This window comes from Eulemur rufifrons, chromosome 3, assembly GCF_041146395.1.
Source record: "Eulemur rufifrons isolate Redbay chromosome 3, OSU_ERuf_1, whole genome shotgun sequence".
NCBI classification, from domain to species: Eukaryota; Metazoa; Chordata; class Mammalia; order Primates; family Lemuridae; genus Eulemur; species Eulemur rufifrons.
The window spans coordinates 27,071,132-27,096,401 of NC_090985.1; the positions used below are offsets into that span (position 1 = coordinate 27,071,132).

At 37.7% G+C, this 25,270-nt stretch overlaps 1 protein-coding gene across 50 annotated transcripts in view; it reads left to right on the forward strand.

The window, feature by feature from the left end:
- The window catches only part of PTK2 (protein tyrosine kinase 2), a 266,149-nt gene that overhangs the window by 77,824 nt on the left and 163,055 nt on the right, over nt 1–25,270 (forward strand). For 30 of the 50 annotated variants that reach the window (XM_069466821.1, XM_069466823.1, XM_069466828.1 and 27 more), the window contains 2 exons: nt 1,847–2,073; nt 15,209–15,375. In XM_069466821.1, the coding sequence (XP_069322922.1) occupies nt 1,879–2,073; nt 15,209–15,375 (362 nt within the window). In that variant the 5' untranslated portion in view covers nt 1,847–1,878. The remainder of the gene's footprint in view (nt 1–1,846; nt 2,074–15,208; nt 15,376–25,270) is intronic. The other 20 variants (XM_069466852.1, XM_069466857.1, XM_069466868.1 and 17 more) reach the window with 2 other exon arrangements.

Consider the following 25,270-nt stretch of genomic DNA (forward strand, 5'->3'; position numbering starts at 1 on the left):
TTGTGTTTAAACCTTTTGAGGAACTGCCAACCTTTTTCATAGCTGTGGCACTATTTCACATTCCTATCAGCAATGTAGTAGGGTTCCAATTTCTCTACATCCTTGCCAACACTTCATGTATTTTTTTAATGGATTGTCTGTTCATATCTTTAGCCCATTTTTCTGTCACTTCCCCCCTCATTTTAAGAGAGTTTTTGTATATATAAAGGGTATTAGCTTTTTTCTGTGGTACATGATACATGTATTTTTCTTTTTCGTTTTTGTTGTTTTGACTTGGTTTATGGTTTTTTTCCCCCCTTTTGCTATGCTGCCATATCTGTTCATATTTTTGTAAGATAGAAGATATTGTGGATGAAAAAAATACTATTTGTGCTTTGATGCCATTTTTCTCTACAGAGGGTTGACCCTTTGCTGGGCAGGTAGGGTGAAGCCTGGTCACCAAATCCCATTCATGATGGATCTGAGCAGAAACTGTGCTCCAGGTTTACAAGTTCCCTCTCTGCTTCTGCACCCATGTGTTCTTGCTGTGAGCCTGGGGATGTCCTGAGAATTCCTGGTGAATCCTGAAGTTCAACTCCTGTTTGCTAAGCCCTCTCTACTTTTCACTATGCTTTCAGAGGCTCCCTCTCACTTCAGGTTCAGAATTCAGTAACTGTCTAAGGAGACAAGCAGCAGAGTGTTTGACTCAGTCTCTACCCTTCTCACTGGAATCCTGGGCCCTCATGGTCATGATTTGGCCTCTCGCTGCCAACAGCTCTGCTGGTTTCTCTCTAATGAGTAGCCTTTTCTTGGCTCTTCAGGCTCTTGAGGGCCCAGTGTTGGCAAACGCTTTGTGGGAAAAGGCAGCTGTTAAGTATTATTTCTTGCGTCCATCTATGTCACTCATATGTCTCTGTCATAAGCCCTTCAAACATTGTTTGGGTTTTTAAAAAATTTTTATTCTGGCTTGAGGCTAGGAGTTGGAGACCAGCCTGAGCAAGTACAAGACCCTGCCTCTACAAAAAATAGAAAAATCAGCCAGGCATCGTAGTACTCACCCGTAGTCCCAGCTCCTTGGGAGGGTGAGGCAGAAGAATCGCTTGAGCCCAGGAATTTGAGGTTGCAGTGAGCTATGATGATGCCACTACACACTAGCCCAAGTGACAGAGCGAGACCTTGTCTCAAAAATAAATAAATAAATTTGATCTGGATTTCCTGACTTTTCTTAGTGGGAGTTCTAGTCTTACCCAAGCTTTTCCTTCATACTGCAATGGAAGTCCTCTGTTGCACTTTTAAAAATTTAACTGTTTATGCATTTTTGATTTATTTTCAGTTTTGTATCTATTTCTCCTATTAAACAGTGACTTGACTAAGCAGGAAGACCTTGTTTTAATTATAGTGTTTTTAATCACCAATGCCTAGTGTGTATAATGACTACTCAGTGAATTTTTCTTGCATACAGAAAGAACTTTTCTCTTAGGTAAAAGTTTTCAAAAGTAGGCAACAAATTAACAAATTTGGCTTTGCTATGAGATTTTCCCACAAATATAAAGGCTGTGGTAAGAAAAGAGGTTGGGGTGTTAAGGTACATTGTTTATAAATAACACCAAATTTCTGACATAGCTGAAATAGAAGTCCTAGCCTTTTAATAATTTTTATTCTACTATAAATCAAGTACTGCTCTGGGTGTGGGGGACACAGTGATTATTTTGGTAGATTATGTCTCTATTCTCCTTAAGCTCTTTCTGCGTATAACATATCATGGAGAGAGAATATAGAACAGTGTTAATATAAATATCAACATATCACATTGTAATTGGTATATTTCAAATATTGTACACTGAAAATGATTTTTTTGTCTTAACAGAATATGACAGATACCTAGCATCTAGCAAAATAATGGCAGCTGCTTACCTTGACCCAAACTTGAATCATACACCAAATTCAAGTACTAAGACTCACATGGGTACTGGCATGGAACGTTCCCCTGGTGCGATGGAGCGAGTGTTAAAGGTCTTTCATTATTTTGAAAGCAATAGTGAGCCAACCACGTGGGCCAGTATTATCAGGCATGGAGATGCTACTGATGTCAGGGTAAGTACATTTTCCCACGAGACATCTTTAGTGTGTAAGATTTATTTGGTTAATATGTGACCAGAGTTCTAATTGTTGTAAAGTTTTCTTAGGAAAATAACAACTAAATCATATTTTAGTAATACAATGCCATTGATTTGTTCTTCCCTCCTAATTTTTTTTTTTTAAACTCTTGGAAGATTACAGGGAAACAAAGCAATTAAAATAGCCTCTAATACTTATGAAATAATAACAATTTTCTATGAAGTATGATTTTAGAGATATTTGAATAACTCCAGATAGAATAATTGCTTTAAAAACTGTTGAATATATGCTATATACCGGACACTAGGTTCTGGGGATGTAAAAGGTCCCTGTAAGATCCTTGGTCTTACAGGTTTGGGCCTATAGGCATTTGTGGTCTTAATTACAGTACAGTGCAGAAAGTGCCTCACTGGAGGTTGTACCAGGAGTTACGGAAGCCTGGAGGAATAACACCTGACATGTAGGAGTTAGCTCTGGAAAGGGTTTCCTTTTGGGTTTGGAGGGGGGAGTGAGAGTTAGTGATACAGAATTGTGGGAGAAGAGCGTGTGAGAAGGTAGCATTGTGATTTCAGAAAGCTGAGTTCCATATATAAATTTTCAGGAAGTGTTTGCTCTGATGAAGTGTTAAAGAAACACCTCCTCTCTCCTACCCCCCTTCACTTAATTCTATGTTCATCTTAACGGAGAAGTGTCCAATGACTAGGAATTTTACTTATGTCTTTTTTTTTTTCTTTTTACAGTAATGAAGTTAATTCATTTGTTACTCTTTAATTTATTTGCCTTTACTGTTTTTTAGCAAAGTAAAGGGATTAGTAGAATTTAGATTTAAGGCTAAAATCTTACATATGAATTATATATAATTTTTTGTTACCTCTATAAAATTGTAATATTAACAGACTGCTTAAATGGATTAATTACTAAAAGGAGAATCATTAAGGATGGAAATATGTGTTAGTATCTATTCATGTACAAAGTGAACAATGATTGCTTCTTTTACAAATTTTTAATGAAGCTTGTTGGCTTTTTCTAGCTATTTCTAGTTCTGTGTTTTACATTTAACCTTACAGACACAATCATTTGGCAGAAAGACCTGCAATGAGTGTCGTATCGTAATGTTAATCAGATAATTCATAATGGAAAGAAACCTTATAGATGTAACTTTATGGGAAGGCTGTTAGTGTATGTTGCAGATTTGTATGTTGTAAATTTCAGATACAATGAATGAGGAAACTCTAAACCATTGCATCAGCCTTAATAAACTTCAGAGCATCCACACAGGAGGGAAACCTTTCAAAGAGTATAGATTTCACAAGACATTTAGCAAATGTTCCAGGCTTATTATATCAGAAAATTCACTTAGAAAAGACTCTGTAACAGATATTCCATGGCTTTAGTAACATACTTTCTGGATGTTAGAGTATTACTGCTATGGAGAGAGTCAGTGGCTACTGCAGGCATTTCAGCCTTTAGCCAATGTTAAAAACTTACTAGACATCAAAACATTCATATTGTGAAATAAAATTTATATCAGATACAAATGCATAAGTTAGGAGAACACATTTATCAAACTTTTGTGAAGATCAGTATTGGCAAATCTATGTGGCCTAAAAGCAAGGTGTTTTATTTCATTGTGATTGGTGAATATTTGAAATTCAGTTACCCATATCAGTTGATAATTTTCAACTTGAGGCAGAAAAATCACAGTTGGCCCACCACAGGGCTTTCCTGGGATAGCATGAGACTCCCATGATACTGGGTCACTGTGATGAAAGATTGGGTATTAGTCATAACTCACTTCCATTGGATGCTGTAATGCTGTAACATTTGAAAATACAGTATCTTAATTATAAATTAATTAATGGCTAGATCTGCACATATGAACAAAGAACATATCCATATCATCTTTCTCCCAGTTAAGAGGTATCAGACAGAGGAACATTTTGCATACAGGGATTAACATGTCAGGAAAGAGAAAAATGGAATAAACATGGCAGCATTTGAGGGCCTGATGACTATAGAACAGAAAGGGGAGATAGATCAAGAATGTAAGTGTGTAACTTGGCAGAAAAAAATGGACTATTTAATAGTAGCAATGGGGAAGCCATGCAACCATTTTCTAAAATGATCCGGCTTATTATTATCTAAAGTTACTGAATAATTAGAGTCATTCTTAGACTGTGTAGTTATACTGCCCATTATGATAGCCATGAGCAGTTGTCGAGCACTTGAATGTGACCAGTCTGAATTGACATGTGCTGTAAGTGTACAAATACACAACAGATTTCAAAGACTTAGTATGAAAACAGAATGTAAAATACCCCATTAATAATTAGTCAGGATTACATGTTGAAATAATACTTTTCATTAATTAGGTCAAATAAACTATTATTAAAGTAGAATTCACCTTTTTTTTATTCTTTTTAATGTGGCTAGTAGAAATTTTAAACGTACCTGTGTGGCTTGCATTGTATTCCTACTAGGCAGTCATACTCTATGGAAAGTAATTATAAGAAAGACTGCTTAGGTCAGAAGAAGCAAAACCTTTGAAGAGTTTAAAGATTTATTTTCACCAGGAAATTATGTGGATTCTTATAATATTTCATTATAAAGGCTTTCTTTCTCATGCTTCAATTAATAAATATTGTTCCTTTTACATATACGTGCTAAATATACATTAATAAGTTTAAATATTTGCTTGCCAAAAGGATTCACAGGACTTCGTTTATAGGCAAAGTATCCAATACAGCAACAGCAATAAAATGACAGCATACTCATTTAAGAGACCTAAAATTTCAGGTGCTTATCCTTGGACATGTGTTTTCTCCAAATTACAAGCCGTCACTGGCTTATGTGTAAAGCATCTCTGTATGAGGAATCCTAACGGCTCTTTTTGGTGGGGAGCTATGAGATGGTCAGGTAAACACTTTCCATCTACATAACCAACCTTAACCTGTGTAACTGCCCAGTCTCCACCAAAATCAGGTACAGGTTGTAAATCCAATTGTGATTGCTAAAAACAATGCTTATAGACAGACCGGTATGTTCTACCCCTAAACAACTCAGGAACCCATGGTTGCAAACATCACTTATCTTGGCCATAGCTTTGGCCAAGTGTCACTACCATGTTCCGGGCAGCTCTGGAGATAAGTATGGGTCAATCCAGAACAGCTGAGATTAACCTGTACAATATTGAATAAGATTGATCATCTAGAAATATTGTAGTATACTTCTGAATAATAATGACATAGTGAAAATTCCAAATTCTACTGGGGAAATCCCCTACCTATGAGAAAAAATGACATTTACACCAGACTATTCATCAGTGTTGCTAGATGCAAGAAAACATTGGAACAGTATCTTATTAGGCCATTAAATATGAAATTCCAATTTCTGATCAAAAGTTTAGTTTATTATATTATCTCAGACAGGAAGGATACAATTAATCAAAGTGTGTGCCTAAACTGTTGACACAGTTTTGCCATCTTAATGGTAGCTTGTTTATGCCAGCAGCTAAGAAGCCTGGACAGTGAGTGGCAATGAAATCTCAAAAGGTGTTTTCCACAGCTTGTTGAGAATTGAATATTTTTCCTTGCAAGAAGTGATCCAAAGCCTGGAAGAAGTGGTAGTCGGTTGATGCAAGGTCTAGTGAATACAGTGGATGAGTTAGAGAGTTTCTAAGTCCAGCTTCTGTAGTTTGAACAGCGTTGTTTGTGTGACATGTGGTTGAGCTTTGTCTTGCAAGAGAATTGGACTGTCTCTCTTGACCAGTCTTGGCTGCGTAATCGCAAGCATCATCATTTCATCCAACTGGTTGCAGTAGACTTCTGCTATAATCAATTGACCAGGTTTCACGAAGCTGTACTGGGCCAGCGCTGGACCACCAAACAGACACCATTAGCTTTTTTTTTTTTTTTTTTTTTTTGATGACTATTCGATTTTGGACTATTTCGGCACTTCATCTTTATCTAACCATTGTGCTGAACGCTTGCGATTGTCAAACAATCGTTTTTAATCACACATACCAATATGGTGTGGAAAGGTTCACCTTTATGTCTTGACAGCAAAGAAGGGCAAGCTTCAAGATGATTTCTCTTCTGACACTCATTTAATTCACGTGGATCCCATCTATCCAGCTTCTTTACCTTACTGATTTGTTTCAAATGGTCCAATACTGTTAGAATAGTAATGTCAAACTTTGCTGCTAATTCCCGCATAGGTTGAGATGGACTTGCTTCCACTACAGCTTTCAACTCACCATTATCCACCTTGATGGTCTGAGGTCGCCCACATGGCTCATTTTCAAGATTAAAGTCACCAAAATGGAACTTCTCAAACCATTGATGTGTACTGTGCATTCATTAGCCACATCCTTCCCAAACACTTCATTGATATTTCAAGTTGTCTGCACTGCATTGGTTCCACGACAGAACTCATATTCGAAAATAACACTAATTTTTGACTTATCCATGGTTTCCAAAAAATTGCTCTAAAAAAAAATTTGAAAAATAGTCACAAGCCAAACTGTGCATTTGAAAGACTGAGGATGTACCTTCACAATAAAAATAAAACAAATAGTGTCAAAGTGAAATGTCAGAGATATCAACTGTCAAACTTAGTACTTAAGGATATCAGACATTTCATGCTCAATAACCTAATAAAAGAGTTCAGGGAAAATAACTTTTACTTCAGAAGTTTATATCTGATAAATTATCAGTCTTGGTAATGTAGAATGAAGGTATCTGCAGAGAATAGTGATACAGAAAGTTAAAGCATATGCTCTTCTTCAGAAAACAGTTGGTGCATGGAAGAAAGTGAACCCAGAAGGAAATACCGTAGCAGGATGTAAGAGACAGTGTTCCATTATCATACTCGATACCTTGAGTGTGATTTTCCTTTCACCTCTCTTACATCCTTGTAGTCTCTTCAAGCTACAAACATGATTGAATCCAACTCTCTGCCATTCCCCACCTGTCCCCATGCTCTGATTGGTCTCATCCAAGATTTAAAACCTTAGTGCTGCCTAGCTGTCAAGCTGTATTTCCCCTGTCCTGTTCTCCTAGACAACCACTTGACACTTTGTTTAACCTGCCATGCCTCAGAATTTCTGCAAGTTCCTATACCTTTCCTTTCCCCAGCACCTCTACCTTACTTCTCTGTCTTTAGACTTCTTGCTGCAAAAGAACCATCCAGTTCTTTAGTTTAAGGGTTACCCCAACTTTTAGTCACTTAGATCCTTTGGAATCATTTACTCCTCTTTTGCTTGTACCCCATATCTAATACATGGGCTAATTTTGTCCACATTATCTTTGGAATATATCTGGAACTCACCCATTTCATATGACCTCCACTGCTACCCCTCTCTTTGAGTCCCTTTCTAGTAGCCACATTGAAATGTTTCTCACATATGTTATCACTTGGTCTCCTGGCATCCCCTTGCCCCGCTTCCTCCCCTCAGTCAGCCAGAACCATCCTGATGAGGTGAAACCCAGAGCATTTTACTCTTCCATGCAGAACTTGGTCTCAGTTAGAGACGCAAGTCCTTCAAGAGTCCCACCCATCTCTTCCCCCCATCATGCCCTGTGACCTTCTGTCCTACTGGTCACTCACTTTTTCTTCATATTTCTCTAATACGCCAAACATCTAATCAATAATTTGCTCAAAATCCCCAAATTAATTTGCTCAATCCTCCCCCAAATGAGGAGCTCCCCATTGCTCTCGGAATAAAAGCCAGATTCCTTCTGTGGCCTCCAAGGCCCTGCAGAATCTGGTTCCTTCTTGCCCATTCTCATCCTGTTTCCTGCTACTGCCCTCACTCACTTTGCCTCTCAGGTTCTCGGTCTGAGAATGCTCCCTTATCTCCCACTACTTCTATTTTCCCATCACCCAGTTTTGCTATATTTTCTTAATATTATTTATCATTATTGAGATTGTCTTGTTTCTTGATTTGTTTGCTTATTACCTGTTTTCTTCCACCTCTGGGTAATCTCTGTCACAGCAGGGACCTTTCTGCTTCACAGTATTATCACCAGCATCTTCAATAGTGCCCAGTAGGCACACTGCATGTACTCATTAGGTAATTTTTGAATGACCACATGATATCCTAGATGAAATGGAGTATTCCTAACAGAAATATAAATCACGAAAATTGGTTGTAGATGTAAAAAGCCTAAACAGATAAATAACTCCAAAAGACATTAAACTGATAGTCAAAAATTATGCCTATCCATAGCCATACCCCACTTGATTAGTGTGTCTATCAAGCCTTCATTCCTAGCATGTTTTTAAAAAAGAAATGACAAGGTCTAGAACAAATAGACAATGCTGTTAAAGATTACATTTCAGTTGAGTTATTGGACAATATTTTTGTCACATTCAAACCCCTTAAAATTTTACTAACTGGCATGTTGAACTTTTTTAAGTAAATAGCACACACTCAGGTTTCAGTACTCTTCACGAGCCACTAGAGAATGGTTGGCAATCTGAACCTGTAATAGTAAATAGAATGAATTCAGTTCATATAGTTTGCTAAAAGGTAGGTGTGTTTGGTTAGATTAATACTAATTATTGTTACCAAGCTGGTAGCAGGAAGAATAGCAGTGAACACTGTGATCGATTTAAAATCGGCCCTCTAACGGAAGTGGGAAAATGCACAAGCAATTTGGGATTCTCTGAGTTTGTGGAGTTATGAGTTCTGTGAGCACAGAGCTGTCCTGTGCTAAAAATGACTGGTAGCTGTAGGGGAAGGAAATCCTTCAGGCAGTTTCCCTGAGTTCAGCCTGCAGAACTTTCCAGAACAGTCCCATGGTCTCCAGTGTTCATTGTTGTTGTCAGTGAATCCTTTGTGTGTGTAAGAAATGTAAGCTATCTCTCTGATAGAGGATGAGTGTACATTGAAAAGGTTGAACACAGATTGTTAGGGATTCAAATAATTGGTTCCAGGAAAGACTACAAAGTTTAGAAAGTTAAACTATTCTTTCGCTGGATGGAGAGTATCATCTAGGAAGAAAGCTAGAAAGAGAAACATTAAGAAAAAAAGACTAAAAGCTGCGTTAAGAAGAACATGCAATAGTAGAGCATGAGAAAGAAGAATTCTTGATCACAAGATCCTTAGAGATGGTGATTGTGGTAGGCACCTAAAGATGTCTACATCCTAATCCCCAAAACCTGTACAGGTGTCCACTTAACATGGCCAAAGGGACTTCCCAGATGTGATTACAGTTAAGGACCTTGAGGTGGGGAGATCATGAGTCCGTAATAGTAGCGAGCCTTTCCTGGCTGTGGTCAGAGGGAGGTGACTACAGAAGGGTCAGATGGTGCCCTGCTGGCTCTGAAGATGGAGGAATAGGACCGTGAGCTGAGGAATGCAGGTGCTCCTCTGGAAGTTGAAAAGGGTATGCCTAGAGCCTCTAGAAAGCAGCACATCCCTGCTGACGCTTTGATTTTAGCCCATTTGAGACCCATTTCAGATCTACAAACCTGAAAGATGATACATTTGTTGTGTTTTAAGCCCCTAAGTTTGTGGTGATCTGTTATACAGTGGCAATAAGGAACTAATACAGTGACTATGGACCATCAAGAGACAAAAGTGTGTTCTTGGTTATGGAGGACTTTTAGTGGGACACCTAGTCTACAGCTGAACCAAGAAGAAGAAGAAATGTGTGGAGAATAGGATTTGAATTTTGGATCTTTTTTTGTTTTTTTCCATTTTATTTTTTTTCCAATAACTCAGTGATGATAGGCTCCTAGCAGTACAGGTTATGATCAGAGAAGAATGGTAGAAATTCATTGGTTTTCCAACTGTGAAGAGTATCTGAAAAAGAAACACATTGAGAAAAAGATACTGCACAGTACAGAAGGGTCAGTACTGATGAATATACTTGGTAATTCTTAGGAGGAAATAATGAGATGAACAGTGTTAACAATATGTGTTGCTTCAGATATTTCTTTCAGTAATCTGAAAATTGTGAGAAGATAGCTAAAAATATCAAATACCTCTTTTGTCTTCCCTTCCTCCACTTTTCCTATAGACCACTTAATAGTCATTTGTACATATTCATTAGCATGTCTTTCTCCTATGAGATTCTAAGACTTTGGGGCCAAGGACTGGGTCTTATCCATCATTGTGTCACTAATATGTGTGTGGTGGGCACATTAGATACTCAGTGAATGCATGAACATTCATGAAAGAATGAACATGAAGGACAGGGTCACATGACCTGTTTCTAACACTGGTAAAGGTCATTTTGGTTCAAAGTACTGTCTGAAAGATAAATGACCAAACTGAACCAAGCAAAATCATAAAATAAAAACTTTTATAAATGAACAAAATTGCAGCCTCATCTCACTAGGAAATTGGAAAATCAGGAATGTAAATGCCTGGGGTTTGGAGGGGGTCATCAAATTAATAATCATTTTAAGATTAGTTTTCATTATTAATGTGGATGAAGGACATTAACATTATGTGTCAAGTGTAATTGGTATGGTTGTGTTGTATTTATCAAAATGTTTCAGTTAAGTAGATACTGACCCAGCATGTCTGTTTCTGTGCAATGCTCATACATATGTATGACAACAGCTAGAAGAAAGTTCTAAGCAGCATTTTTTGCATTTTCACTTTCCTTTCTCCCCCAAAACAAGAAAATGTCTCTTTGTTGGTGGTAAAATGACTATGTACATTTACTGCTATGTTCCTGATAAAATATAAGCATGATGTGAACATCAGCTTCTTTTATTTTCAGTCTTAAAAAGAATTATTCTACCAAGAATATCTACTATGAGACTTTTGTCAGGAAAGTTGTATAGTTCTGAAGCCTGGGGTATGAGATAAATGAAGAGGCAAAGGTTTTAGAGTAGCCAAATACTGTTTTATGTTCTTCAGGACTAGATTGTCATGGGTCATCAAAGCCAGAAGGAGAAATACACATTTACTTCAGCTGCTTTTAGGGGGGGCATATTATAAACCCATGGCCTGTTATCTCCCTAGAGACAGTCACTTTTATTATAAATATATGTATTCCAGAAGTACTACACAGATGTACTTGTGTATGTTTATATGGAAATGGTAGCGTTATTGTGTTTGTTGAATATGCATCCCTCACTAAATATTTAGCTCTCAGACTTATTTGTTGAATTAAACAGAACCAAATATTTGGTTCTCAAAATTACTCAAGTTACTGAGTATATGTGTTCAGCACCACATTATTTAAGTACCTTGTGTATTCATGTTTGGTGCTATCGGAGAAATTTATAAAGGTGCTAGAGATTGAGAAATAGGATAAAATGCAATATGGAAGCACAATGAAAAAGCAAAAAAAAAAAAAGGTCATTAAATATGAAATGTCTGATTTCAAATCAAACGTTTAGTTTATTATATCTCAAACAAGAAGCAGTACAATTAATCAAAGTATGTGCCTAAACTATTGACACACTTTTGCCATTTTAATGGTAGCTTGTTTATGCCAGCAGCGAAGAAGCCTGGAGAGCGAGTGGTGATAAAATTGCAAAAGACATTAACACAGCTTGTTGAGAATTGAATATTTTTCCTTGCAAGAAGTCCAGGTCCAAAGCCTGGGGGAAGTGGTAGTCAGTTGGTGCAAGGTCTGGTGAATACAGTAGATGACAGAGAGTTTCCAAGTCCAGCCTCTGTAGTTTGAGTAGCATTGTTTGTGCAACATGTGGTCTTACAGGAGGATTAGCCTGTCTCTATTGGCCAGTCTTGGCTCTTAATCGCAAGCATCCTCATCATTTCGTTCAGTTGATTGCAGTAGACATCCGCTGTCATTGATTGACTGGGATTCATGAAGCTGTAGTGGAGAATATCAGTGCTGGACCACCAAATAGACACCATTAGCTTTTTTTGATGAATATTCGGTTTTGGACTGTGTTTCAGCACTTCATCTTTATCCAACCATTGTGGTGAATGCTTGCGATTGTCAAAAAAAAATCTATTTTTCATCACACATAACAATACAGCGTAGAAATGGTTCACCTTTATATCGTTACAACAATGAAGGGCAAGCTTTGAGATGATTACTCCTCTGATGCTCATTTAATTCACGTGGAACCCATCTATCCAGCTTCTCTACCTTGCCGATTTGTTTCAAATGGTCCAATATTGTTAGAATGGTAACATCAGACCTTGCTGCTAATTCACACATACGTTGCGATGGATTTGCTTCCACTACAGCTTTCAGCTCATCGTTATCCATCCTGGACTCAGGTCACCCACCTGGCTCACTTTCAAAATTAAAATTGCCAGAATGGAACTTCTCAAACCATCAGTGTACTGTGTGTTGATTAGCCACATCCTTCCCAAACACTTTGATGGTACTTCAAGCTGTTTGCATTGCATTGGTTCCATGATGGAACTCATATTCAAAAATAACACGAATTTTGTGATTGGTTTCACAAAAATTGCTCTAAAAAATGTGAGAGGTAATCAGAAGCCAAAATGTGTTTGAAAGACTGAGGATATACCTTCACAATAGAAAATAAAACAAATAGTGTCAAAGTGAAATGTCAGAGATACCAGCTGTCAAACTTAGTACTTAAGGAAATTGGACATTTCATACTTAATGACCTAATATAAGAAAAGGAAATTTCTATGTGTTTATTGCTTTTCATTGTTTAGTGGTGAGTGAAAGTTGAAACCTGGTTTAGTCATAAGGTACTAATATATGGGAGCACTTTGTTATCAAACCCAGACTTGAAATCATCCTGGGTCTCTTCAGGGAGTGTGATGGGGTGAATGGACCAAAATTCTATGCATTCCATAAAACTCCAAGACTAGAAACCTGCTTTTCCCCTAATAAACACCATAGTTCTGGGCTAAGCCTGTCTAATTGAGACAGGGTTGCTGCCAGTGGGCTTTTCTGTGTTCCCTGTGAGTTCAGAGGAGATGAAGGTGACTTTTCATGGGGTCATCAGGGAAGGTACCCAGAGAAGGTGGGATTTCTCCTAGGGTATGAATAGCGACAAATAGAAGTATAAGAAATGATTTGTGCCCTGTACTACCTTACACTCAACATCTGGACATGGAAGGATAGATCACATGAATGGAGACAGATGATTAGACATAGCTGTAGACATGGATTATAGTTCTTACAGGAGAGAGTTTGCTCTTGAATTGGTTGTAGCAATGAGCTGTGGAGTGAGGAGACATGGTCAGCCTGTGCTTTACAAAGAGTAACTAGTGTTGGTGTGCACTGGGTATTGAACTGGCAGAGCTGGAGCAGGGAAACAAAGGTACTTTTGTGGGAGTTTCAGAGAGGTGCCAGCTCCTGTCCTTTGTTGCTCAGGGATTGGTGTTGGCCAGGAGAAGCTGCAGAAACCGCCTTTGAGAGAATTATTAAAAGATACCCTTTCCTCTAGACAAAGTACACCCCCCCCCAACACAATATTAGGAGACTGGAACTTGGGTGGATTTGGCTCCATCTGGATACTTTTGTGTAGGGTATTGTCATTTACAGTGGCTCTGTTGGGAATTCTAGGTCTTGGGTCAAAAAGCCAGAAAGGACATTGTATGCATGTCTCATTTCCGCATTAGAAGTCTATAAGCTGCAAATGTCCTTCCTGTCCTGATGAGAATTCATCTTCTTTCCAAGCTGTCTTTGACTCTGCCAGGGCTTGGTCCTTTATTCATGCTTTCCCTCTGAATCCATGTTTACTACCTTCTTCTGTCCCTCCTCCTGTTCCTCTCTCTGCCACTTTCCTTGCTTGTTATACAACTTTGTACCTGGGATTGAGTCCTCTTAAAGGGAGTGTGACAGTACCACTTTATCCACTCAGTGCCCTGGGAGATCTGCTCCATGAAGTACTGGTACCACGAGCACAACACAGCAGCATATGTCCTTAGTGTGCACATAATGGGTTTCTGACACTTCTGTATGTGGTATGTGTTATAATTTATCTTGTGGAGAGGTCTGGGAATATCCTTTATCATATTACCAACAGCATTGTGCCATAATAAAGAAAAATTTGGTTAGTGCAGGAACTTCTTTTTTAGACAGGGTCTTGCTCTGTCACCCAGGCTAGAGTGCAGTGGCACAATCATAGCTCACTGCAGCCTCAAATTTCTGGGCTCAAGCAATCTTCCAGCCTCAACCTCCCAAAGTGCTGGGATTACAGGCATGAGCCACTGCACCCAGCCAGTGCAGGAACTCTTTAAGATATTCTTAAATTATAAGTTATATTATAGCTTCAATTAATTGCTAACTCTTAAAAAACAGTGATGATTTTCTTTCATAGACATTTTCATTTTAATGTCAGCATCATTTAAAAAAACTTTTCTTAATTACCTAAAAGATTAAGAAGATTAGAGTGGTTGTGATTTGTATAACCTACCGTAAAAGGGCAGCAGGAGTTCCATCACATTCCCAAGTGAGTCTTGCGTGCATGCTGCCCATTTACAAACATACTTTAACCCAGCTTTCATACCTACGCGGGTAAAGGGAAGAGTTTGTTCTAATGCTTATCTGTCCACAGCGCAGGATAAATTTCACCTTCTTAGGGAACCTTCTCTGATGACTTCATTCAAAGGTTACCTTCTTCTCTGAACTCGAGCATTAGATTTGGGGAAGTATTTTAGATTGCTACATATTAATTTATAAAGAACAAGTAACAAACTGATTAGACCCAAATTCTATATATCTTCAACACCAACAGAAACATAGCCTTAATTGTATGTTCCTGAATGTGTTTTTTTAAAAAATATTAATGTTGCAGCCTGATCTTGAACAATATAATCTCCTTGGTTGAGAAAGTGTAATCCCCTCCTTGGGTCTAATCCTTAGCTAGTGGTAACTGAAGAGTAGTTGGCAAGCTTTGACAGGTTTGGGCAGTGATAATGGTAGAGTTGCAGAAATGCCTTTTTAAGTTTACATGCCTTGTTTATTATTAAAGGGGAAGAGTATATTTTGTATTTTTCAGAACTTTTCCTTGTTCATAAAACTACTATTTGAGAAACAAAGATTCCTAAGTAATTTATTTAACTTGATACTTTTACCAAAGATTTCTGATAATGTACTCAAATGAACATTGCATTATTTTTTAGCATATAGGGTTTTTTTTTTCCCAGTTTATAACAGTCATTTTTGTGGGGGGTATGTTTTAGGGCATCATTCAGAAGATAGTGGACAGTCACAAAGTGAAGCACGTGGCCTGCTACGGATTCCGCCTCAGTCACCTGCGGTCAGAGGAGGTTCACTGGCTTCACGTGGATATGGGCGTCTCCAGTGTGAGGGAGAAGTATGAGCTTGCCCACCCACCAGAAGAGTGGAAGTAAGATGCAAACCTACTTTGGTGTGATGCACACTTGATTTGTTATGTGTACTAAAAACATACATAAGAGGATGAATGTGTATGCTTAATTTTCACACCACTTGTCATTGCAACTCCTGTATAAACGAAATTGGTTAGTAATTATTAACCAGACATCTCTTCCAGACTTCTCTTTAGTCTGGCTTTGAGGGATGATTAACTTTACATTCCTTGAGCCATCTGATTTCCGTCCACTGTGACGGTCTTTTGCTAGTCACATTTCTCATCAGTGTTGCTTTGTTTCAGTCTTTGCTCTAAATAGAACTCAAGCCCGAAATCTTTCTACTTTCTCATCTTTTGTCATCCTTTAATGTAGCAGGACCTGATGTGCCTATGAGGAGGCCACACCTAATTACCGTATCAATGGGTTACATAACTTGCTTATTATGCCCAGTAATCTAGAGCTCACCTACAAAGAGTGGATGTATATTTGATATTCACATGCAGTATTAAAATAATTAGTAAGTGATCTCTTAGTGGCTCCTACTGAAACATTAGGGAAACTGAAATGATTTCAAGGTGAATTAAAAGAATTCCCTATAATTGTTGGCCACACATAATGGCTCACATCTGTAATCCCAGCATTTGGGAGTGAGGCGGGAGGATGGCTTGAGCCAGGAAACATAGCAAAACCCTCGTCTGTACAAAAAATTTTAAAAATTAGCTGAGTGTGGTGGCACGTGTCTGTAATCTCAGCTGTTTAAGAGGCTGAGGTGGGAGGATCACTTGAGCCCAGGAGTTTGAGGCTGCAGTGAGTTATAATCACATTACCTGCACTCCAGCCCAGACAACAGAGTGAGGCCCTGTCTCCAAAAAAAAGAAAAAAAGAATTCCTTATAAGTGTTCTTTTCTCTTGGTTTTCCCCCTAATAATTTTTTTCATTATTAAGTGAATCAAAATTTAAGTAGAAAATCATACTTCTAAAATACTTACTTTTGAGACGGGGTAACTTGCAAAAATGGGCTTCCTCCACTGGTGTTCTCATTTTCTTATAAAATGCTGCAGAAATGAAGATAATTATAGATGGAAGAGTACGTTCAGAGTTTCAGCAACTTGTATTCCAAGACTCTAGATCGATGAGGATAGACATTTTTAAAGTAAAACCAACATGTTTAGGTGAACAAATCCTAAATTGAATGAAATGTCTGATTTACAGAGTTCATTGAAGAAATATAGTTGTATTTTCAAATTTATCAGCTAGTTAGAACCAAGCTAACAAAATACTCCTTGAGAATTTAGTTTGGTTAGTTTATACCAATGGCTAGAGAGGATCCATAGTTAGTTAAGTAAGTATTTAAAATGTAACAATATCTAAAAGTTAGAGGCTGGGCACGGTGGCTCACGCCTGTAATCCTACCATTCTGGGAGGCCAAGGCGGGATGATAGCTTGAGCTCAAGAGTTCAAGATCAGCCTGAGCAAGAGCGAGACCCTGTCTCTACTAAAAATAGAAAAAAATAGCCAGGTGTGGTGGTGCGTGCCTGTAGTAGTCCCAGCTACTCGGGAGGCTGAGGCAGGAGGTTCACTTGAGCCCAGGAGTTTGAGGTTGCTGTGAGCTAGGCTGACGCCATGGCACTTGAGGGACAATAGAGTGAGACTCGATCTCAAAAAAAATATCTAAAAGTTAGATAAAAATACCTGCAGGAATTCTTATTGAATACAATTCTTTTTTCTTTTTTTTTTTTCCTTTTCCTTAAAGACAGGGTCTCACTCTATTTCTCAGGCTAGAGTGCAGTGGTGTGATTATAGCTCACTGTAACCTCAAACTCCTGGGCTCAAGCGATCCTCCTGCCTCAGCCTCCTGGAACCTGGGACTATAGGCACATGCCACCACACCCAGCCAATTTTTCTATTTTTTGCAGAGACAGAGTCTTGCTTAGGCTGGTCTTAAACTCCTGGCCTCAAGCAGATCTGCTTTGGCCTCCCAAAGTGCTATGATCTGGCTTTAATTCTGACAAGTCTGATCTTAATATTAAAATGATAAAGTACCAGAATTCATCAATATAATGGGGTGTAAATTTCCATTTCTGTGAGGATTTTGAACAGAGATTGTTCTTCTGTGCTGTCTGCGCTAGAGTCTATTCATATTGTTGAATAAGCCTGAGATATAAACTTGTTCACTTGAGTCTTCATTTCTTCAAACACCTCAGTAAGCCAGCTTGCAGTGAACATATTTGGTCATAACTGTCTCAGGTAGGATGACCTCAGAGAGGTGTCATGACATGTCATTGGTGGAACAGAAGCACTGATTTTTTATATGTGGCTATCCATGTAGGAAGAAGAGCAACAACAAAATTGGATCCTACCTCAAACAGTACACAGAAATCCACGTGAGTTGGACAAATAGTGAAACATCACAAGCCAAACTTTTAAAAAGTGTATTGGAAAATATAATTGAGTGTGTCTCTGGCCCTGGGGATAGGAAGATTTTCTTATAGATCCCCAAAGTGTTAACTATAAAAAGAATGACAAATTTTACTTCATTAAGATTAAATACACACACGCAAAAAAGAATTACACTAAAACCAGGTGCAAGGTGGGAGAAAATACTTGTAACACACTTAGTCAACAAAGAGTGATGTGAGGAGTTCTGATCATTATGAAGATTGCATGTAACTCAGTAATTAATTAGCAAGAGACATGAAGGCATTTTCATAAAAGAGAAAACAAGTTTGGCCAGTAATCATAGAAGGTGCTGTGTTGACATCATTGATCAGGGAAATGCATATCTAGACCACAATGAAATTCTGTCTCCAGTTGGCAAAAAGTACGTTGTCTGACAGTATTGATAGCTGGAGAGGTTGTAGATCTGACAGGGTCTCGTCTACACTGCAAGGGAGGATGTAAATTGGTAAAACCATTTGGGAAAACAGCTTTTAGTAACTTGATGAAAATCAGGCCATTACATACCCTGCCATCCTGCTGTTCCACTTCAGGTTCAATCTTTGAATAACTCTAGCTGTAGTTTCTGTACTAGGCTAGAGATACGAGAATTTTCTTAGAATAAGCTATCACAGTTCAGTCACTTGGGGAATGTTGCACAAGTCAAAATCAAGTATAGGTACATGCAACAATGTGGATGAAGCTTAGTATCGTGTGACAAAGTAAGTTCCAGCCCAACTTTATGAATTGTACAGTTTAAAATGGTTAATATTTTGTTATGTAAATTTTACCTCAATTAAAAAAATAAAGGTCCCAGAAGGTGACGTACAGCATGATTGGCTTCTTATAAAGTAAAAAGCAAAAAAAAACCTAACAAGAATATTGTTGGAAACACTTGTGTTTGGTAAGACCATATGGAACATGTAAATAAGGGGATGATAAATTCCATTGCAGGTAATTGGAAGGCCCAGAGCCTCTGCAGGGGCTGCCACCAGCTCCTCCCAATCCCCACAGGCTCCAGAGGAACTTGTGCTGAATCTTAGGGTCTAAGACCAAGTTTGAAAATCACTCTGGTAGTGTGCACGTGCGCCTGCCTGTCCCTGGCACTTTCCCAGTCAGTCCAAGGGCGAGTGGGAACTTACCTGTTCCTGGGCTACTGGGAGAGCCTAGTTAAGTGGGTAGTATTTGAGTCAGCCAAAAAAGTTTAAATTATGGTACCGTACGTAGTTTATAATACAGCAAAAAGTATCACACAGTTGTGGAGAGATTTCCTTTAACCAGCTTTAAACTTTAAAGTTTTGCATGTAAATAAATAAATTTTACTTACTAAATTTTAGTTATCTGAAATCGCCTACATGGGATGATCTGTTCGGCTTCTGACTGGGTTAATCAGATATAAGTCCTTTCAGATGCTGAATTAAGGGCTTTGAGGGCCAGGTGTAAGAGAAGGCTCTTGGCATTTGAGAAAGCATTGTGGGGCTTTTTCAGAGCAAGTGAAAAAGAAAATCCTTTTTATTGTTATCAAGATGTGGTTCACATTCTTGTACACCTCTCTTCAGTGCTGCTTAATAGCTCTTCACTCTGGACAGAGAGGACTTTTTTTCCCCCAGACCTTTTGCAGGAGAAAAAAGTCTTTTGTATAGTGGAAAGGTGATTTTTTTCATAGATGACAAAAGAAAATGAATGATAATTGAATACTTTTTAGATTGTATTTTGATACAGTTTTCTAAGTTTGTTATCTTGAAATGACATTCCATAAAAATACACATTAATTTGAAAAGCCAGTCTTTCGTTATAATATTGAATTCAACAAGAGTTCTTAAAAAGATTTAAGGCAATAAGAGGCAGTAAACAGAGGAACACTTTGACAAGTTTGGAAATGACACCTTTACAAAACAGGATGGATTTGGAAATTAACTGATTTATTTATTATACATTTATTGAATGTTTCTATACCAGACACTGACAAAGACAAATTGATTTAGCGTTCTTTCCTTCTTTGAAATGTTAGACTCTTCACCTTATGTTCCCACCCCCTGCCTTTGGTATGATCATGGGTTGCCATGGCAGTATGTAAGAGAATGAAAAAGGAAGCTCTGCCCACCAATTTTATAATTTAATCCTAGGTTATATGATTTTGTTTCTTCCCCTGTTCTTTTTCCTCCAGGGTCCTTCTCTGTTCTCCCACTTGCCTTCCTCTCTTCTACTTTCCTTCCTTCCTTCTCTTGGCTTTGTAGCTTCAGAGCTGGGCTTCTCTCTGAATTCTTTTCTTTCCCCAAATTCTTAGTTATTTATGGATCATTATCTCTCTAAGGGTTCCCTCCTCCCCCAAAATACTGAAAATGAATGAAATTGAATTATGTTCTTGAGATAACATGGGGAAATGTTGTATGTTTTACAATGTTAGGTCTTCCTATCTTTGTTGTCTCTCATCTTTAATCAGTTTTTTGTTTATTCATATATAATACATTGATTATATAATTTAGGCTATAAAGTATAGATAAAACCAGAAATTTAAAAAGTATATGATAAAGTAAAATTATTTACTTTTACCAAAATATTACTAATTAATGAAAACAAAGTGATTGGGTATGGTTCATTTTTTAGAAAATCTTGGTTGAACAGTTTTGACTATAAGGTTTGATTCTAAGGTTTTTGTTCCAGGTTCTGATTATTCTTTTTCTGTTTTTAATGATTGTTATACCTAAAAACATTCTTTACAAAGATATGCATAATTCAGTAGAAGGAGGATACCATTGACTGTGTTTGCTCTCATGATAAGTGGTTTTTCTTACCAGTCACAATCATGTAAAAGTTTGTTGAAATTTGGCCAATTAATTTGCATTTTCCCCGATAATTCCTTTCAATATAATTTTGAAATATATTTTTATATATTAACATCAAATTCTTTTTTTTTAAATACATATTATTGGTAATTTTCTTTTTTCTTTTCTTTTTTTTTTTTTTTGAGACAAAGTCTCACTCTGCTGCCCGGACTCGAGTGCTGTGGCGTCAGCCTAGCTCACAGCAACCTCAAACTCTTGGGCTCAAGCAATCCTACTGCCTCAGCCTCCTGAGCAGCTGATACTACAGGCATGCGCCACCATGCCCAGCTAATTTTTCCTATATATTTTTAGTTGTCCAGTTAATTTCTTTCTATTTTTAAGTAAAGACGGGGTCTCGCTCTTGCTCAGGCTAGTCTCAAACTCCTGACCTCGAGCGATCCTCCCACCTCGGCCTCCCAGAGTGCTAGGATTACAGGCGTGAGCCACCACGCCCAGCCTAACATCAAATTCTTTTATTGGAGAAATTTTGAAACATGTTGGAAAATTCTGTTTTCAGATTTTTTATGAGTGATACATATGACCCATTTTAGGTAACAAAGTTATGAATTGATGGCAATATTTCAGACTTCAAAATGCTCTTCCCGTAGCATGATAGCATGCTTTTCTCTTTTGTTTTTAATTTTTATTATAGATAATGTCAAATATATCTAAAAGTAGACAAAATTGTAATAACGGAGCCCCATGCACTTGCCACCCAGTTTCAACAATTACCAAACTCATGTCATTTTGTTTCCAACCTTTTTCTCCCCAGCTCCCTATATTGTTTTGCAGTAAATTTCACACATACCATTTCATCCATAAGTATTTTAGTACATGTCTCTAACACTGGGTTTCTCAACTAAAGTACTGTTGACATTTTGGGCCAGAAAATTCTTTCTTGTGGGTGAGCTGTTCTATACATTGTACGGCTTCTACTCAGTAATGACAGGAGCCCACTCCCACCCCCATTGTAACAAGCAAAAGTGTGTCCAGTTACTGCCAAATGTCCACTAGAGGAAATGCGGAGGGGGCAGAATCTCCTAAAGTTAAAAACCACTGCTCTAAAATGTAAGGACTGTTTTCCATCATGACACCAAAAATTGTGGAAAAAAAATAAAATCTTCAGGCGGGGCGCAGTGGCTCACGCCTGTAATCCTAGCACTCTGGGAGGCCGGAGGGGGGTGGATCACTTGCGGTCAGGAGTTTGAGACCAGCTTGAGCAAGAGCGAGACCCTGTCTCTACTAAAAATAGAAAGAAATTATCTGGCCAACTAAAAAATATATATAGAAAAAAATAGCTGGGCATGGTGGCACATGCCTGTAGTCCCAGCTACTCGGGAGACTAAGGCAGGAGGATCGCTTGAGCCCAGGAGTTTGAGGTTGCTGTGAGCTAGGCTGACGCCACGGCACTCACTCTAGCTCGGGCAACAGAGTGAGACTCTGTCTCAAAAAAAATAAATAAATAAAATCTTCAAAAATTATTCTTAATTTCATAAAATATCCTGTCAGTATTCAAATTTATTCTTTAATAAATATCATGAAAAAAATCTTAAATTATTTGAACGAGGCTCCAAATTAGGTCTGCATGTTTGTTGCGTCTGAAGTCTTTTCTAATCATCTTTATCCAGTTTTCCCTTTTCCTTTAGTTTGTTGCTTCTACTACAGTTTTCCTTTCATCTGGATTTTGCCAATGACATTCCTATCCCTTATCTTTGATGTCTTCTAATGTCTTTTCTACACAAAGCTTTTGTGTCATCTTTGACGTTCTTATTCTATAGCTTGTTGCTATTATGAGAGTTATATTTTATTATTTTCATTTAGTATTTCTCAATTGAACATTTATCTCACTTGTTTTCCTTCATTCATGTTTTCTGATAAATGTATTTGACCTATAAATAAGTTTTGCTTTGGCTGTGTCTCACAACTTAATAGTATTTTGTTACTTCTTCTAAGATTTTTGAAAGATACCCAAGGATTTTTAGGGACATATTGTTAGGTTTCAGCTATGTGTGCTTAAGGAAAAAATTATTGGTTATTGATTTATTTTATTACATTATAGAAAGAGTAACATTTTTAGGATTTTTTTTTTTTTTTCTCCTTAAGGTGATACTTTCTGCCTTAGTATTAGGTCATTAAATATGAAATGTCCTATTTCTAATCAAAGGTTTAGTTTATTATATATCAAACAAGCAGTCCAGTTAATCAAAGTATGTGCCTAAACTATTGACACAGTTTTGCCATCTTAAGGGTAGCTTGTTTATGCCAGCAGCGAAGAAGCTTGGAAAGTGAGTGGCAATGAAATCTCAAAAGGCATTTTCCACAGCTGGTTGAGAATTGAATATTTTTCCTTGCAAGAAGGGGTCCAAAGCCTGTAAGAAGTGGTAATGAGCTGGTGCAAAGTGGAAATATGTGTCAAGATGCAACCAGACTCTTAAAATAGTAAAAAAAAAAAAAAAATGTGGGGAAAATGATGAGTTTCATGGAAGAGAAGAGAATGGAGAGTCAGCTCTAGGGCAGTAGAATGTGGGTGTCAGTTGTTGCAGGACTGAGGTGAGGTGATTGGACTGGAATTAGGTGAACTTGAGGAAAGTTTCAGTAGGGTTGTATTAATAAATATGCTAAACTCTATAGTATGTTGAAGCAGGGACCACAATTCTTAAGGTGATCTAAAGGCCTTACCTAACTCCATCTGAGCAAATTTCACTTAAATTCTCTTCTGTTTTTAAGCCACAGGTACCTTCTGTTAGTTTCATTTTGACTTTGGACATTCATGCATGTTCTTGCTGGAGAAGAATCCCATGTCTCCCCCTTAATAGCTGTGGGACCTTGGGAAGGTTGCTTAATCCCCTAATACCTCTTTTTCTCCATCTATGAAAATAGGGTAAATATTAACTTGGTTATCACTTCTCACCTAGAGTTTTGCAGTCACCTCCTACTCTCCCTACTTCTTCCTTTGGTCCCAATGTCTGTTCTTCATGGTATACCCTATTCCTGAAAAAAGAAAATCCTGTGATGTCATTGTTCTGTTCACAGCCTGCCTAGTGGCTTCCTTTCTCACTGAGAAAGTGCCCCACAGTCATGACTTGAGGGACATATGTGATACCAACCTCTCTCTGAAGCTTCTTTTCTACTCACTGCCCTTGCTCAATCTGCCCCAGCTGCATTTGCCTTTCCAAGCATCCTCCAGCCCCAGCACATTTAGGTAGTCTGTTCCATCTGATTGGAACACTTTTCCCTGCATTTAACTGCATAACTCCCTACCTCACCTCCCTTATGTAGATCTTTGCTTAAATATCACTGTTCCAGAGGGTTCATCATTGACTATTCTTTATAAAATAATAGTTCATCGTTTGTTACTCCTCTTGCTTTGATTTGTTTTTATAACATTTGCTGCCACCTCATATATATTCTATTTGCTGTCTGTCTTCTGCCACAAAAATACAAACTTTTCGAGAGCCACCACTTGCCTCTTTTATTCACTGATGCTTTTCTAACTCCAAGAACTTCACCTGAGATGTGATTGGTGCTGAAATAAATATTTGTTGAGTAATTACTAATAATAAACCCTAGCGGCCATTTATTATGATACATCAGTGACTGTTCCGGGTGTTTTGTGTTTATTGACTCATTTATTTCTCCTACCATCCTTATATGAGGAAATTTTGGCACAGAGATGAAATGGCTGACAGTGAACAAGTGACATGGCCAGAATTCAAGCACAGATAGTCTTGATTCAGAGTCCATGTTCTTTCTGCTCCTCTTAAAAAGAAGGCATCTGTGTAAAATGCTTATCACAGTTTCTATCATAGACTAAGTATTTAATAAATGTTAGTTAATATCATCATCACCATCATAGATGCTGAATGTTAAGAGAATGCAGGTGAAACCAGGCACCCAGTGTTTAATTTTGGACCTCACAGTTTCCTTATCTTTAAAAAGAGATTAACATTAATACCAAAAGCCTCCCGTGACCTGTTTGAATCTTAAACATGTAACCTTGGAGCTGATTACTTATTCTTGCTGAGCAACATTTTTTTAGTCTGCAAAATGCAAATATGTATACTTACCTGATTATTACATTGATTAAGAGAAATCGTGCACATAAAGTTGTGAAGTACCTGGTAAGTCCTAAATTCAAAATAAATGAAATCTGTCATTAGGTGTCTGTAAATAATGTCCAATGTAGAATATCTACAGTAAGTTACTGAATTCTTTCTGAGAGTAAAAGTGAAGTGGAATCTAATTGTTTGCCAGTTGGGTATTTTATTTTAGTAAGATAGACATTTCAAAATCTCAACAGAACTTGTGTATGTATGTCAAACTTTTCTTCCTGAAAAGATACCATTAAAATTTTTAAAAATCATAATAAAAAGATACCATTTAAGAAAGACAAGCCACAGAATGGGAGAGGATATTGACTATGTCTAATAAAAGCCTCTCATCCAGCATATAGAAAGAACACCTACAAATCAGGTAGGGGGTGGGGGAAGGAAAGGCAGCAATTCAGTAGGAAAAAAACAATGAAAGCTTGAATAGACACTTCACAAAAGATTTCCAAATGACCAGTAAACATGAAGAAGTGCTCTCTTTCATTGGTCTTCATGGAAATTCCAATGAAAACCACTATCTACTATTACAGTATGTCCAGAGT